General features: G+C 42.7%; 2 protein-coding genes across 2 annotated transcripts in view; one reads left to right on the forward strand and one right to left on the reverse strand.

Moving 5' to 3' along the window:
* Positions 1 to 16,946, forward strand: part of TMEM117 (transmembrane protein 117) — a 404,157-nt gene that overhangs the window by 26,651 nt on the left and 360,560 nt on the right. The window lies entirely within an intron of this gene.
* LOC309554574 (P2Y purinoceptor 1-like) lies at positions 7,768 to 8,698 on the reverse strand (the record flags this gene model as incomplete). Its single annotated transcript, XM_082256310.1, has 1 exon — positions 7,768 to 8,698. One exon carries the CDS (start codon positions 8,696 to 8,698, stop codon positions 7,850 to 7,852), a length of 849 nt encoding a protein of 282 aa, XP_082112436.1. The 3' UTR covers positions 7,768 to 7,849.

Raw genomic sequence — 16,946 nt, forward strand, 5'->3', positions numbered from 1 at the left:
ATATATATATATATATATATATATATATATATTTTTTTTTTTTTTTTTTTTACAGGTACTCTTGTGGAGGGATCTGGGGGTCTTTTAGAAGTTTGGCTGTTATGAATGCTGTCATTTTTTTTTTAATTTGGCGCCGAGTATCCGGAAATGATGTCATGACATCACTTCTGGGTTTTTACATGGAGACCCGAGCAGAGCCGAATGCGGCTTTGATTGAGTCTTCGGCGGCCGTGCAGGTAGAATGCCCGGGTCTCCTGGTGGGATGGCAGACCCCTCCCGCTCCTTGTAATGACAGCCGAGTGGCTTCTCAGCCGCACCGGTTGTCATTACAAGACAGCCAGCTGTCGGCTAGGGACGCCGGTTTCGGGATGATGCCTCTAGCTGCAGGCATCACTTCGGTACAGCACTTTCCCGAAATATCAGCAATATCGGTAACCTCAGGGGCCGTTTCCGATATATCGGGGAAATCGATATATATTATTATTTTTTTTTTTTTATACAGTAAGTGACCACATACCCTTTAATCGTCTTACACATTTGAGAACAGGGAGCTGGGGGAGTTGAAACAGCAGCACACTGAACTTCCCAGTGAATGGCTGTGTGTGCGGGCGGGGTGGATGTGAGCAGAAGTATGATCATTGGAGGAGAACAAGCTGAGGCTTTGCTCTCATGCCTACTGTAGTCAGCTTAGTAAGGAGCTAATTTAATCGCTTGTGGTGATTCCTTTTGGGAGAACTCTTTCTTTGGTGTACGTTACCATCATTCCTTCACAGCAAAGATAACGGGACTATTGAAGTTGAGAAAATCTGAGTATCTTTTTGCACAGTGTTTGCACATTTTATATGGACTTTATTTGCACAGATATGTCAATTTAGGATGAGTTTGTCATATATTTAATGCACTTTTATTGTGTTTTTTTAACCACCTCAATACAGGGCACTTAAACCCCCTTCCTTCCCAGACCAATTTTCAGCTTTTAGCGCTGTTGCAATTTGAATGACAATTGCGCGGTCATGCAACACTGTACCTAAACCAAATTTGTGTCATTTTTTCCCCACAAATAGAGCTTTCTTTTGATGGTATTTGATCACCGTCAGGTTTTTTCTTTTTTGGTGCACAAATAAAAAAAGACTGAAAAATTTGAAAAAAAAAAAAAAAGTTTCTTGTTTAGGTTATAAAATTTTGTAAATAGATATGTTTTTTCCTGCACTGATGAGCACTGATGATGCCGCACTGACAGGCACTGATGAGGAGACACTGATGGGGTGGCACTGATGGGGTGGCACTGATATGCAGCACTGATGGGCACTGATAGGTAGCACTGATATGCAGCACTGATGGGCACTGATATGTGGCACTGATAGATAGCACTGATATGCAGCATTGGTGGGCACTGATAGGCAGCGCTGGTGGGCACTGATAGGCAGCGCTGATGGGCACTGATAGGCAGCACTGATGGGCACTGATTGGCGGCACTGATGGGCACTGGTGGGCACTGATAGTGGCACTGTTGGGCGGTAATGATCGGCACTGATCGTCACTGATGGGTGGCACTGATCGGCACTGATGGGGGGCACTGATGGGCACTGATAGGCAGCACTGGTGGGCAATAATGGGCACTGGTGGGCGGCACTGATAGATGGCAATAATGGCACTGGTGGGCAGCACTGATAGATGCCATTAAAGGGCAACACTGATAGGGAGGGCACTGGGGGGCTCTCTGAGCCCTGCTTGCCATCCCTGGTGGCCATAGTGGGCATCCCTGGTGGTCATGGGTGGGCATCCCTGGTGGCTTAGTGGCACCCCTCCCCCCCAGGGCTGCACTGGTAATCAATGTTCTGATTACCAGCACAGACCCCCCCTGTGATCAGTGAGTAATTAGAAATACTCACTGATCACCCCCGCAGCAGCACCGATCCTCTGATCTTCTCCTCACTGACAGGATCTGTCAGGAGGAGAAGAGATCGAAGCCGTTACAACGGCTCTATTTACATTACATGACGGCTGTGATTGGACACAGCCGTCATGTGATCAGGAGGGCCAATCACAGGGCCCTCCTGCCGAATGTTGTTGCCGTGTGTCCGAGGGACACAGGCACATCGAGATCGCGCCGCTGCGCGTGCCCGCGGCGGCGCGATCTCTCTCCTTCTGAAGGACGTTCCGGAACGTCCATTCAGAAGGACGAGACTCCCACCCGGCCGTATATGTACTATGGCCCGGGTGGGAGGTAGTTAAACATTGTAAAAAATCATTAAAAAAATGAAGGTCTCATTCACAGGTGTTCTCTGACCTATATAGTGTGAATGAGCGATTTGTTGCCGTCTCTGGTTCTGAGGATGCAACGGCTGCATGAACTCAGCCACAGGTCTTGATTTGTTAAGTGTGCAGGTGAAGGTAAGTGGCCCTGAATACGTACTGTCTGTGTATGGGGCCATACACCTGCATCCGCACGCCTGTCAAATTAGGACCTGCGGCTGTGTTCATACAGCTGCTGCATCTCCATAGCCTAACATAGGCTGCCTGCACATAGCAATAGCTGCATAAAAAAAAAAAAAATAATAATTCACACTGTCCAGGCCACAGCACCCATGTGAATGAGCCCCAAGATCTCATTTATACACCAAACTTTATTAACTCAATACAGTTTTATCTTTTAGATTTAGCAGAAATTTGGTAATGTACGCTATGTTTGTGCCCGCCAAAAAATGATTAGTGTATTTTTTGGTGAAAATATTGTTGTTTTTTGGAGGGGGGGGGGGTCTGTCAGGTAGGCTCCACTGGGCCCCATGATTTCTAACAGCAGCCCTGCTACTGACCTGTGAACTCTGCATCACTTACTACTGATCCCTAACCTCTGCGTCACTTAATACTGATCTCTGAACTCTGCCTCATGTCTTACTTTTCTCTGAACTCTGCATAGCTTCCTACTGATTCCTGACCTCTGCATCGCTTCCTACTAATTTCTGACCACCTCTGTGTCCCTTTGTACTGATCCCTGACCTCTGCATCACTTCCTACTGATTTCTGACCTCTGCATCACTTTCTACTGATCCCTGACCTCTGCATTGCTTCTTACTGATTTCTGACCTCTGCATCACTTTCTACTGATCCCTGACCTCTGCATTGCTTCCTACTGATTTCTGACCTCTGCGTCACTTCCTACTGATCTCTGACCTCTGTCACTTCCTACTGATCTCTGACTTCTCTGTCACTTCCTACTGATCTCTGACCTCTGCATCATTTGCTACTGATTTTTGGCCTCTGCGTCACTTCCTACTTATCCCTGACCTCTGTGTCATGTTTTACTTATTCCTGACCTCTGCATCGCTTCCTACTGATTTCTGACCTCTGCATCTCTTCCTACTGATCCCTGACCTCTGCATCTCTTCCTACTGATTTCTGGCCTCTGCGTCACTTCCTACTGATTTCTGGCCTCTGCATTGCTTCCTACTGATTTCTGACCTCTGCGTCACTTCCTACTGATCTCTGGCCTCTCTGTCACTTCCTACTGATCCCTGACCTCTGCATCACTTTCTACTTATTCCTGGCCTCTGCATCTCCTCCTACTGATCTCTGACCTCTGCCTCATTTCCTACTAATCTCTGACCTCTGTACCTAATGATCTCTGACCTCTGTGTCACTTTCCACTGATTCCCGACCTCTGCATCACTTCCTACTAATCTCTGAGCTCTGTGTCACTTCCTACTGAGCTCTGTGTCACTTCCTACTGATCTCTGCGTCACTTCCTACTAATCACTGATCTCTGAACTCTGCATCACTTCCTACTAACCTCTGACCTCTGAACTCTCATCACTTCCTTCTGCTCTCTGAACCCCACGTCAGTTCCTACTGATCTGTAAACTCTGTATCACTTCCTACTGATCTGTAAACTCTGTATCACTTCCTACTGATCGCTGATCTTTGGGTCACTTTCTACTGATATCTGAACTTTTCGTCACTTCCTACTGATCACTGAACTCTACGTCACTTCTTATTGATCTCTGACTCACTTCCTTCTGATCTCTGCATCACTTCCTATCGATCTCTGTGCTTTGCATCACTTCCTACTAATCTCTGAACTCTTCATCACTTCCTACTGATTTCTGACCTCTGCGTCACTTCCTACTGATTCCTGAACTCTGCGTCACTTCCTACTGATCTCTGACTTCTGCGTCACTTCCTACTGATCTCTGACTTCTGCGTCACTTCCTACTGATCTCTGACTTCTGCATCACTTCCTACTGAACCCTGACCTCTGCATCACTTCCTATTGATCCCTGACCTCTGCATCACTTACTACTGATTTATGTGTCACTTACAACTGACCTGTGAACTCTGCATCACTTACTCATGATTTCTTAACTCTGCCTCACTTCCTACTGATCCCTGTATCCTGCATCACTTCTTACTGATCCTTAACCTCTGTGTCACTTGCTACTGATCTGTGAACTGTGTGCTGCTTCCTACTGATTTCTGAACCCTGCATCACTTCCTAATGATAATAAAGACCACAAAAAAAGCAATTTTTTTTGCATGGGAGGGCCCCACCTATGATCCAGCACATAGGCCCACTGCTAGTATAAAACACAACTGTCATCTCCACTTATCCCAAGTTCTCCTGCTCTCTAGCTCCTTTGTCTCTTCCTCTCCTGCTCATCTCCAGGACTTCTCCAGAGCCTCTCCCATTCTCAAACTCTGTACCCCAGTCTGTCTGGCTATTTTCTACTCTGTTCACTGTTAGGCAATCCCTGAAAACTCATTTCTTGAGGGAAACCTATCCTGTCTTCAACTAACAACTGAATCTTTTATTTCTCCCATCAGCTTATCCCTCACAATTATTACCTTTTGTTCCACTTGCTGTTCCCTATTAGATTGTAAGCAGGTCCCTCCTAACCCTCTCTTATTGAATTATATTTTTACTATACTGTCTCCCTTTATATTGTAAAGTGCTGCACAAACTGTTGGTTCTATATAAATCCTGAATAATAATAATAATAAAATCGTTTTTTAGTAGGGCTCACTTTAAATATTTAGTGCCCTTATTTTTCTAAATTTAAAATGACAAAAATGGGAGCACAGTTACAGTAAGCCTTGCCTAGAATTTCAGGACAAGCTGACTTGGATGTTTTTTTCTTTGATAGGAGACACAATAGTCTGAGTCAGTAAGTGTACCTATGCCAATTCTCTAGTGAAATGATGAGAAGACTCTCTGTCATTGTGAATGTTAGAAAGATAGAGACTTGCAGGGACAAGCTAAGCTAAAACATAAAACTGAATTGAATGTTTTTTTATAATTGATTTCCTTTAAGCAAACCTGTGGCCTTCAGCAGGAACCTAAAACAGCATCAAGTTTTTTATAGCAGAAACTTCTGGGTTAGTTTAAAGATTAGTTTTACATGTGGTTTTACATGTGGTTAGTTTAACCACTTCAGCTCCGGAAGATTTACCCCCCTTCGAGACTAGGCCAATTTTAGCAATACGGCACTGCGTTACTTTACCTGACAATTGCGCGGTTGTGCGGCGCTGTACCCAAATAAAATTGATGTCCTTTTTTTTTTTTCCACAAAGAGTGCTTTCTTTTGGTGTTATTTAATCACCTCTGCGGTTTTTAATTTTTGTGCTAAAAAAAAAAAATAACCCGACAATTTTTGAAAACTTTACTTTTTGCTATAAAACACACCCAATAAAAAAAATGTAAAAAAATCGAATTTTTTCATTAGTTTAAGCCAATATATATTCTGCTACATATTTTTGGTAAAAAAAATCCCAATAAGCGAATATTGATTGGTTTGCGCAAACGTTATAACGTCTACAAAAGTTAAAATATTGTTATGGATTTTTCATTTATTATTTTTAATTTTTACTAGTAATGGTAGCGATCAGAGACTTTTAGCGAAAACTGTGACATTGCCGCGGACAAATCCGACACTAAGGGACACTTTTTAGGGACCAGTGACACCAATACAGCGATCAGTGCTAAAAAATATGCACTCACTATATTGACACTGACAGGGAAGGGTTTAACATCAGGGGCGATCAAAGAGTTAAATGTGTCCCTAGGCAGTACTTTCTAACTGTGTGTGGGGTGCTTGTACTGTGGGAAGACCGAGATCTGTGTTCCTGCTTAGTAGAAACTCAGGATCTCTGTCTTCCCTTGTCACAGAACGGCAATCTGCCTTGTTTACATAGGCAGACCGCCATTCTGCCTCTGTTGAGAAAGATCGGCGGTCAGCCGGACCCATTGATTGGCTCCCGCTGTAATGATGGTCGCTGGTAATTCCAGGTGTGGATATTTTATACCTAGTTACATTGGTCCAGCTTAGACCACGTAACTACAAATAAACTATAGCTAGCAGATGCCCCTGAAAGCTGTCATCTTCCCACCTCTCCATCTTGTCCACTCAGAGAACACTATACATTCATTGAGAAAATGCAAAGTACTCTCTGAATGGTGTCTGTGATGAGCGGCTGACCTCCTGTATTAAGAATCCAGCCGCTCACCACAGGACCTTGAAACAAGTGAAGATCACTGAAGTAGTGATCTCTACTTCAGTGATTTCCAGCTTCCAGGGGCATCGATCAGGTACAGGGCCGGTGCTAGACTTTTTCACACCCTAGGCAAGACCAGCTACTTGCACCCCCCCCCCCCCCCCAAAAAAAAAACTGTACACATTTTCCCCTTCCTGTACATTATAACCCTCCTCTTAACCCTAAACTCCCCTTCCTGTATACACTTCCCCCTTTAATCCTACACCCCCTTCCTGCACACACTGCCCCCCTTTAACCCTACACCACCCTTCATATACACACTGCCCCCCTGTAACCCCACACTCCCCTTCATATACACACTGCCCCCATTTAACCCCACACTCCCCTTCATATACACACTGCCCCCCCTTTAACCCCACACTCCCCTTCATATACACACTGCCCCACCTTTAACCTTACACCCCCCTTCATATACACACTGCCCCCTTTAAACCAACCCTCCCCTTCATGTACACACTGCCCCCCTTTAACCCTACACCCCTCTTCATATACACACTGCCCCCCTTTAACTGCACACACCCCTTCATATACAAAGTGCCCTCCTCTCTAGAGGTGACATCCACAGGGGATGAGGAGGTGACCGGAGAGGAATGTAGCACTGGCCATGGCTGCACCCTAGGTGGCAGTGCTCCCTAGGCGGCAGCCTAGTTTGCCTAGTGGTAGCTCCGGCCCTGATCAGGTATAGTATATACTGTACATTGTTACATCGGTCCAAGCTTGGCAAATGTAACTATGTATAAAATATTCATACCTACAATTCACCTTAAATGTTAACAATAGTTTAGGACCCCAAAACTCAAATTGCTCTATAAGAGCTCCTGTAGTTGTGTTTTTACTGCCCCTTCCACAAATTCAATTTAAATGTATATTTCTCCATGGAATTTTTGTGTTCTTTGTGCACATATATTACTCCTATTGTATTTGTACCTTTGATGGCATTATAGGAGACTGCTGCCCTTACAAAATTTTTGTAAATGCATTAAAATTCTTTAATTTTTCAAAACACCTGTCTACTGATATAACTTCAGCTTCGCCATAATTAAATCTTTACATTTGGGTTTTTTAAAAGTTTTGCATACTTGGGGTGTTTTTTCTTTAATGCATATTCCAAAAAGGAGTGAATCATTTCTCTATTATGAATTGTCATTATTGTCTCTATCATTGACTTGTTTGTTTTATTGTAATTATTTAAGAATGTAAACTCTTTTAGTTATCCTTACAAAGCTTTGTTGACTCATTGCATACAATTAAAATGTACATGTCTCCTATATAATACCCATACATTTTTGAACGTTTGTAATTACTGTACTATGTTCCCCACCCTATTTGAACGGCAGCAAGAGCATTTTATGGCTTTTATGTGATTCTTAAATTTGTTATTTGCTAATATGAAGATTATTGGGTCTGCACACGTGCTTATGCTGCAGACTATCTGCGAAATCTCATAGTATGCGAAAATCAGATTAACGTTTCCAGAATCTATCAAGTAGTTACATCTATAAAACAATATTACCATCATCATTATATGATAGGGAGTGAATGAGATAAGAAAAACAAGCAGTGTGGCTGTAATAAGCATCAAAGGCTTTCTGACTCTCCTCGTATGGCACTGATCTTTAAGGTGGATTAATACTCTCAGGGAACAGAAATAGCATGTAAAGATAACTGTACCAGGAATTAGGAATCCAAGGAGCATTCTGGTTGCTGTAATAGGAACTACAAAGCTCAATGGTTCTACTATGAAATCCAGACATGCCACAATTTGCCCTGCATGCTTTGATGTTACCATGTAGTAAATGTCAGGAGTTGACTCAACAAATATAAACAGCCATATTAATAAGGTGCAGCCTGTAGCCTTCTTTTTGTTCCACCATCTTGGCGATGTCAGGGGATGTACAGAAGAAAGGTATCTGTCAAAGCTAATCAGCATTAAAAAGAAGATGCTCCCATACATGTTGATGCTGAAGAGTATCCTTTTAAACTGACAAAATACTGGAGCAGAGTATAGCATAGACTTGTTAATGCTGAAAAAGACCGAGATGGGAACGGTGATGATCCAGAAAAAATCACAGAGTGCTAAATTGAAGATAAAGATAGTGCTACTCCTCCATGACTTTTTGTAGTGTACATAGTTCATAAGAACAGTCATATTCCCTAGAAATCCAAAAATCAGTGATATGAAGCACATGCCGGCAAGCACATAACAGTACCACTGTAGATTATCTGGTGATGAGCAGAAAAAGTATATGCATGTGTAGTTGTACTTCCAACGATTGTTTCCTATAGCGAAAAGCAGAGAATGTTATTAGTTACATATCGTAAGCTATACCATTTTCTAGACCACATAATGTATTAAAGGGTGCATGTAGAAAAGAATTGGCTTCAACTGGCATAGATCAGCAGTTCAGACATGCAAATATAGTCAACATAAGAATAAGAAACTGTTTTTACTGTCTATAAAAATAGGCAACTGATTTTACACAATGCTTTAGCAAGCTAAATGTCAGTCAGCTAGAGTTAGGACCTACTTTAAACAATGTACACCAGCTGAGTTTTTGAACTTTTCTGATAATTGCTTTTGCATATTCTTACTGAATAAGCCTGCACATAACTTGTTTCCTGTAATATTGTAAAAACAATACATACAAAAAGGAAGCTAAACTAGCTCCTCCAACAAAGAGGACTTTATTGGCACAGCATGAGGCAACATGTATAAAAAATTACCAAATATTATTTAATATACAACAAACCAGACCATTTAAAAATACACCCTCCGGATACAGTGTGTCGGTAGATACCCAATCCTAGTGTATGGAGATAAAGAGCCATAGTGAATTGTAGAATGTGTTGGAATCCAAAACGTAGAGTCCAGTAGATACAGTGTCAATATAGATCACCAAGGCGTGGACCATTATTACTCCATACTAAAACATCTACGCATTTCACAAGGTTTTCTTGCTTCTTCAGGACTGATTGGGTGGGTGCTGAAAGACTCCAAATGCGGAGGAGAGGGCAAAAAAGGATCAGGGGGGCAGAAAAGGGGGCCCTTTTGAAGGAGGAGAAAAAGGGAAGGCCCTCCCAGAGGAGGATCCCCACTGAAGGGTGGACAGTTTCAAAAGTTACCCGTAGGCTTAAAGAATGCCATAAGGCGGTAAAGGCCCTCAAAAAAATAGCTGGAGATGGATACGTGGCAAAAGAGTGAAGATGTCCTTTATGTGTATACCATCACCAGGATTCCCCAGAGAACATCGGGATTACAGTATCACATGGAAGCTCCAAAAGTAACATAGGGATTATATGTATGATTACATGATGATTGCCTGTATGTAACAAAAAGGAACATATGTGTCCCCAGGACCTGACATATATTCAGGTTAGTGTCAGAGAAGGAGTTCTAAATGGTAGGCAATCATACCCCATAGATCCGAGTAGACCTAGCAGCCATGTGGTGCGAGAACTGCCTCGCTGTATCCCTGGGAATCTCTGCCTCCCCTGCACAGGACTCCTACCTTTGGCAGGGCAGAGGCTTTGATCAGTCCGTGTTTATGGCTCCCCACCCCGCCCGATAATGCCATCCTATCAGCAGGGCGGGGGTGGGAGGAGCTCTCCATTCCGATCTGAAGCTCCTCCCACCCCATGCCCTGCTGATTGGCGAAGGACAGGACACACAGGCATGGCTGCACAGCAGGAGGTGAGCGCCGACCACGGTCTGTGACAGCCCTGTGCGGACCACGGTTGGTGCTCATCTCCTGCTGTGTGGCCCAGTCATCAACAGGACAGGGACTGGCACTGGTCCGTGGCCCGGGGGTTGAGGACCCCTGGTTTAAACTGAGCGGATGAGAGGTAGCCGAGCGTGTAAAAGGACAGTGGAGTCAGTTTACTCCTGGCCATCCATAGAGCAGAGTGGGCTCTGCCTGTGTCTGCTCTGTAGCTACTGAGTGGAAATGGATGTCATTCATCCGCTCTGCTCTGATCACCAGGGGGTCAGCTCAAAGATCCCTTGCTGATCACAACAGAACAACAGAATCCACGTACGAAAGGAGCCTTATTCACCTACCAATAATACTCAGTATCCAGTATCTATGTCAAGTAGACAAGAAGGTTTTTGCCAGCCATCAGTTTAGCAAGGCAAAGTCAGAGCTTCTTGGGTTTTAGTAATTCTGTTTTTTTTTAAAGAGGCATCTGCAGGTTCATGCATTTCTATGGCAGGTTTTGGGGTTCCTACAATATTGAAGGGCTTATAATTGTCATGATTGCTTTAGAGGGCTATCTTGCCTTTATTATGGGAAAGATTTACAAACACTCATTTACAATAACTTGCAGGAGCACCAAAAATGTGTTTAAGCTCTTACTGTTCTTTAGATAGCAAACACTCTGACCTCTGCCAGCATGCTGCAGAGAAGGAGCCTTGCACTCTGTGAGGAAGTAGTGGTCTCTTTGTAGAGGTCCATAGCACCCTGTGTCAGACCTATAGCTCTGCAGTCAGCATAGCTCATGCACTTTGCTAATCGGAGAACTCTGGCTCTGACGAATGCCAACTTTTGTTCCATCTCACATCCTTATTACTATTATTGTCCCCTCTGGCAGACGCATTGACTCTTCCTCGTTGCTACATATTTCATGCGGCAGATGTTGTTTGATATTGATCGTAGTTTCTGCAGACATTTTATTATTGTAAAGCCAGAGATTGTTCTTAAAGAACTTCATTACTTCTCACACATTTATTATTTAATGAATGATTTTCTTATGTCCATCAGGCTGGTTCCCTTGTAGTCTCAGCCTGGAATTCAATAATATATTATATCCAGTAATATGATATATTATTGGCTGCCTAATTACATAATAAATACTGTAAATATTGTATACACAAAACATAGAATTACTCCACTACAAAACTACTGTATAATTAAAATTTTAAGAATATTGGGCTTTCATTTTTAAGCAAGAGTTCTAGAAACCTAAAGAGGAACTGAGTTCTGCATTTGCATACCTACCTTGTACAGTGTTCTCATCTAGCAATAACAGGTCCAGCCTCCAGTGGCCATTCTGTCTGTCACTGCCATTTTCAACACCCCTTCTTCCAGGTCCCAGAAAACTCCTCTTCCACTGACAATGTTATCCCCAGCACCCAGCTCTTTTTTAGGCATGCTGTGAATGAGCTGGGATGTACATTGCATGGCGCATACGTTTTGCAGTACACATGCAAAGAAAAAAAGTGTAGAACATTTCTTTTTTTTTGCTAAAGAAACTTTGAATGTCTCTTCTACTAAAAAACTCTAAGGCTTCTTTCAGCAGTAGTGTTTACTACCACCTGCGAAAATCAATCTGCAGTGAGCAGTGAAATGAGGTTTGCAGGAATTTAGGTGATACGGCCACCTTCTGAATTTTTTTTTTTTTAATACCAATTTTGCAATTGTTTTGCAGTTGCAGAGCAGCCTCCTTCACTTACCTGAAACAATTGACAGGCATTACCACCTGGCAAACTCTGCATTTCGCATTAAAACTGCTGTGCCACGGTGCAGCCGCTGTGTATGTACCCAAGTGGCACCATGTTTGCTTGTAGGAGGGGGGTCGGGGAGCAATTAAAAACACAGATTAACTACCTGTTTTTACCACCCTGTGGCCAATTGTGTGAAAGGAGCCTAAGGTTCCATTTACACAAGGGAGGTGCATTGTTGTGCACGGTAATTTGAATGAGCTGCCTAAATGCACCACAAGGCAATAAAAATTGGACATGCAGTATTTTTGCTAGAAATATGCACTGGAATGTATGGTAGTGCCCTACCACAAATTCACTGCGCTGCAATGCAGGTTCATTGTGAAGGTGCCATTCACAGTAGCAGCTAGGGTGGAAAAGCTGGAGCGATTTTTCACTGCAGTAGGAAGAGTGTTGTTTTCCTGTCAAAAGAACTGTCTGTCCATTGGTTCTACTGACAGGATCCACGTTTAGTTACAAAATGTTCAGGTTAGTACTCAGAAAATAAAAGAGCACCAACTTTTGCTGTTGCAGATGGTCTACATCACATATGTAATGTTATAATTTCACCATGATTTCACTTAAAGGGGTTCTTTAAAAAAAAAAAAAAAAAAAAAAGTGATATCAATAGCTACAAATACTGTACCTGTCACTTACCTGTCCAAGGATCCAGCTCCGTCCTCACCTGGACCAGTTCTTTGCTTATCTTCAGGTCCCTGGCGCCGGCATGTTTACTGTGGGAAATCGTCTGTGATTCATTGTAGCTTCCCTGCCAGCTTCCCACTGCTCATGTGTGAGCTACCCTGCTGTTTGTGAATGGTCCTTCAGCTTTCTGGGACTTATGACGTGTCCAAGAAGGTAGCGGGCGGGGTAAAGATTCCGGTCGAATTGCCGCAGCGATCCACCTGGAAGTGGGTACCTGTGAATACCAGGTACCTGCCCCCCCCCCCAAAAGTAGAAGGGGGGGCATAAAACAGAATTTCCCCTTTAGCGTGAAGTTCCGCTTTAAGCAATGTGTACAGTCTCTGCTACTATATTTACTTGAGCATTATAAAAAAAAGAAAAAAAAAAAGGAAACTATGCCCATCATCCATCTTTTTCTTCTCTCTTGGAAATGTCAGGAACAGCTCTTTGCAGGATTTTTATTTAAAAAACAAAACAAAAAAAAAACTTTTTGTAGCCTTTCTGCCTGCTGTTTATGTACCTCCTCGTTTTAAGCATTTCCTTCTCACGCTTACCTGTTATTTCTTAGGGAATTTGCTTATCAACCCTTTATGGTAGTAACTACACTAGCTAATACATTTATTGGCTTTTACACTTAGTGGTTTTATAGCTTGAATTTTTATTAATTTTCCCATTAGGTAAAAAAAATAGGTCCATAAAATTGGGTGTTCTTTTTTTAAACTTTGAGACCTTTTTTATGTTAATCTCCTTTTATGAACTCAAGCAAACAGTTTTTTGTTCCCCTCTAAATAAGAGTGCAATATAGCAATTTTAGGATATTGAATAAAAGATGTGAAAACATTTCCCTTCTAACATGTCCACCACCACTCCAGATAACGCCCAAATCTCTGCTTTTGTGCCCTGGCAATGGTGTCACCTATTGCTCCAAAAAATTTCAATTGCTCTGTCTGCTTTTCTGCCTCTGCCAGCCACCATGCCTGTCTATAAGAAATACTGGCTAAGAGTCCTAGAACTACACTACCTCTGTACTCCATTCCTTTCTTTGCACCTTTATGTACTAAGCAAACGTGGAGAAATTGCTATAATGATAGTGTAGCTTATGTGAAATTAGAATGAATTTTTGTAGCCCTGTTGCAAATCTAGAGACTTTTGCTGTTGCGTGAAAAAGAACGAGCCCGGAGGCAAAAGTTTACAATGAAGATGCAAGGTAATATTGTGCATGATGATGTGTATAATCAGTAGAGTTTAGTAAAAGGACACCTGTTGTTTTTTTTAGATCTATCTATCTACTTTATCTCTCGTTTTGTAGGGAAAATTCCTGATCCCCCCCACCCATGCACATATACACTATATTGTCCAAAGTATTGGTACGCCTGCCTTTATACACACATGAACTTTAATGGCATTCCAGTCTTAGTCCGTAGGGCTCAATATTGAGTTTGCCCAACCTTTGCTGCTATAACAGCTTTAACTCTTCTGGGAAGGTTGTCCACAAGGTATAGGAGTGTGTCTATGGGAATGTTTGACCATTCTTCCAGAAGCACATTTGTGTGGTCAGGCACTGATCTTGGATGAGAAGGCTTGGCACAGTCTCCATTCTAATTCATCCCAAAGGTGTTCTGTTAGACTGAGGTCAGGCCAAACTCGCTCATCTATGTCTTTATGGACCATGCACTGGTCCAAATTATTTGGTGGAGGGGGAATTATGGTGTGGGGTTGTTTTTTAGGGGTTGGGCTTGGCCCCTTAGTTCCAGTGAAGGGAACTCCTTAAGGGGTCAGCATACCAAGACATTTTGGACAATTTCATGGGCCCAACTTGTGGGAACAGTTTGGGGATGGCCCCTTCCTGTTCCAACATGACTGCGCACCAGTGCACAAACAAGATCCAGGTAAGTAAAAGAGGGCGTGAGAGGGGATGCTGAAACCTAAAAATTTTTTATCTTAGTGCAAGAAAATTAAGGTAAATAATGTTTAGGCTTTACAACTACTTTAAAGTGTAAATACGGTTTTGACTTTTCTTTTAAGTTTTGGATAAAGAAGGAAAGAGTTAAATCAAGTTGAGGTTTTTTTTTGCTGTTTGTGTCCCTACAGAGTATATTCACCCTCTCTTCCAAAGTTTTACAGTAAGTATGGTTGCACCAATGTCTTTTTTTTGGCGAGGGCAAGTACTGATACTTGTGCTCAAGTACTCGCCGATAGCGATTACAGACTCCTTTGCAGTGCAATTTGAGCCCATGCAAAATAAATTGGCTCAAATTGCACTGCAAAGAATCGCATGCAATTTCAGCAAGAATGTGGTGCAATTCCTGTACGAATCACATGCAGTTTCCCACACTGCTTCTGTGTGAACCCAGGCTGAAGTCACTATTCATTTTTTTATGGGCACAAATAGCACTGCAAAGGTATCAGAGCATTTGCACGAGTATGAGTAGTCATGAAAATGCTTAGTGTCGGCACTGATACTGGTATCTGTGCAACACTAACAATAAGTGTACCAGATTTTCAAACAAAATCCAGAGGAAGCATACTGATCATTCCCACTTTTAACCACTACCACAAAAAACCCCCCCTTGTGGCCATGCCTCAATTTTAGGCACATCCTTTAACAATTGTTGACAGACTTTTGGAACAAGGGGCAAACATTCACGGTATAAACACAAAATGCTTTGGGCACTATGTGTAGAAAAATTATGCATCCCACACAGCATGTCATGTGTTGCAGAGATCCAGAGAATAGTGGGCATTGCTCTTGCAGTGGTCTGGAGTATGTAATGCAAAGTGTGCAGTGGTCAACAGTGCAAGTGACAGAGTTCATGGGGTCAGGAGTAAGTAACACACAGTGTGCAGGATCAGGAGTAGGTAACACACAGAGCTCATGAGGTCAGAAGTAAGTAACACAGTGTGATGGATCAGGAGTAAGTAACACACAGTGTGCTGGATCAGCAGTAAGTAACATACAGTGTGCTGCATCAGGAGTAGGTAACACACTGTAAGATTCCGGTACCTCCGGTACCTTTAATCACCACTTTCCTCTGTAATGCGTCCCACCTTTCTCTTCAGGTGGTACGCATATACCTTTAAGAACGATGATGTCACTGATGTCACGGCGGTCTCACTCACACTGTTCGTTCAACCTGCCTTGATATCCACATACTTTCAAGCCTGTCTCTCGATCGGAACCTCCAGCTATTCCCTTTACCTGGAGCAGACCGGAACCTCGCTACTGATCCCTGTACCTCGCTACCGGACCATTCCTAATCTACTGGACCTCTCTAAACTACTAACATTACAAGTGATAAGTACCCCGCAGGGGAACCCTCCATAACCTTATTGCACTATCTACCTATGCACATTAAGGACTGTTACTACCTATCCATACTATCCTATCATCTGCACTGTTACATAGATTGCTAGCTCTTGAGCCTACTACCATCTATCATCTGCACTGCTGCATAGATTGCTAGCTCTCCTGTCTACTACTATCTATCCTTGCACTGGGTTACTCTATCCTGTATTTGTCATCTGCTGTCCTCACCACCTATTAGCATACTCGATACTAACCTATCTGCATTTCTAAATACCATCTTGAACTCTCCTATACAAACCTATCAAGTGATTACCATCCTTGTCACTGTTCACACCTGTCCCTTCAGCACATCACCTTCATACTATCATATACATCCTATCACTCCAGGAACATCTCATTGAGTGTGTATATATCTGTATGTTGAAGCTGACAGGCCCACGGTGATGAGTCCTGGAGAGTTGGATCTGGTATTCAACACATCTCTGCATGACTACTGAGTGGAGATTTTGCAGCTGCAAATCCAGCCTATACTAAAAACGCAGGAGCGTTACAGATTGAACGAACCTTAAAAATGGATTCAGCAGAATTACCCACTCAAGTGACACAATTAACACAACAAGTAAAAGCGTTAATACTTGCTCTGACTGACGTACAAGAAAAGAATCAGACTCTGACACAGCAGGTAACCCAGCTCTCACGGCTTACTGCTGTTCAGCCTCCTGAACCTAAAATAAACTCTCCTATAGTGTTTACAGGTGATCGGAAAAAATTTAGTGAATTCAAAAACGCATGTCAATTGCTTTTTTTGTTAAAACCCCGTACATACCCCACTGATCAAATAAAAGTCTGTACCGTTATTTCATACTTGACGGGTGATCCACGGGCCTGGGCAGACTCTCTCTTTGAGAATAATGATCAGATTCTCAACAC

This window comes from Pelophylax lessonae (assembly GCF_965119305.1).
Source record: "Pelophylax lessonae genome assembly, chromosome: 4".
NCBI lineage: Eukaryota > Metazoa > Chordata > Amphibia > Anura > Ranidae > Pelophylax > Pelophylax lessonae.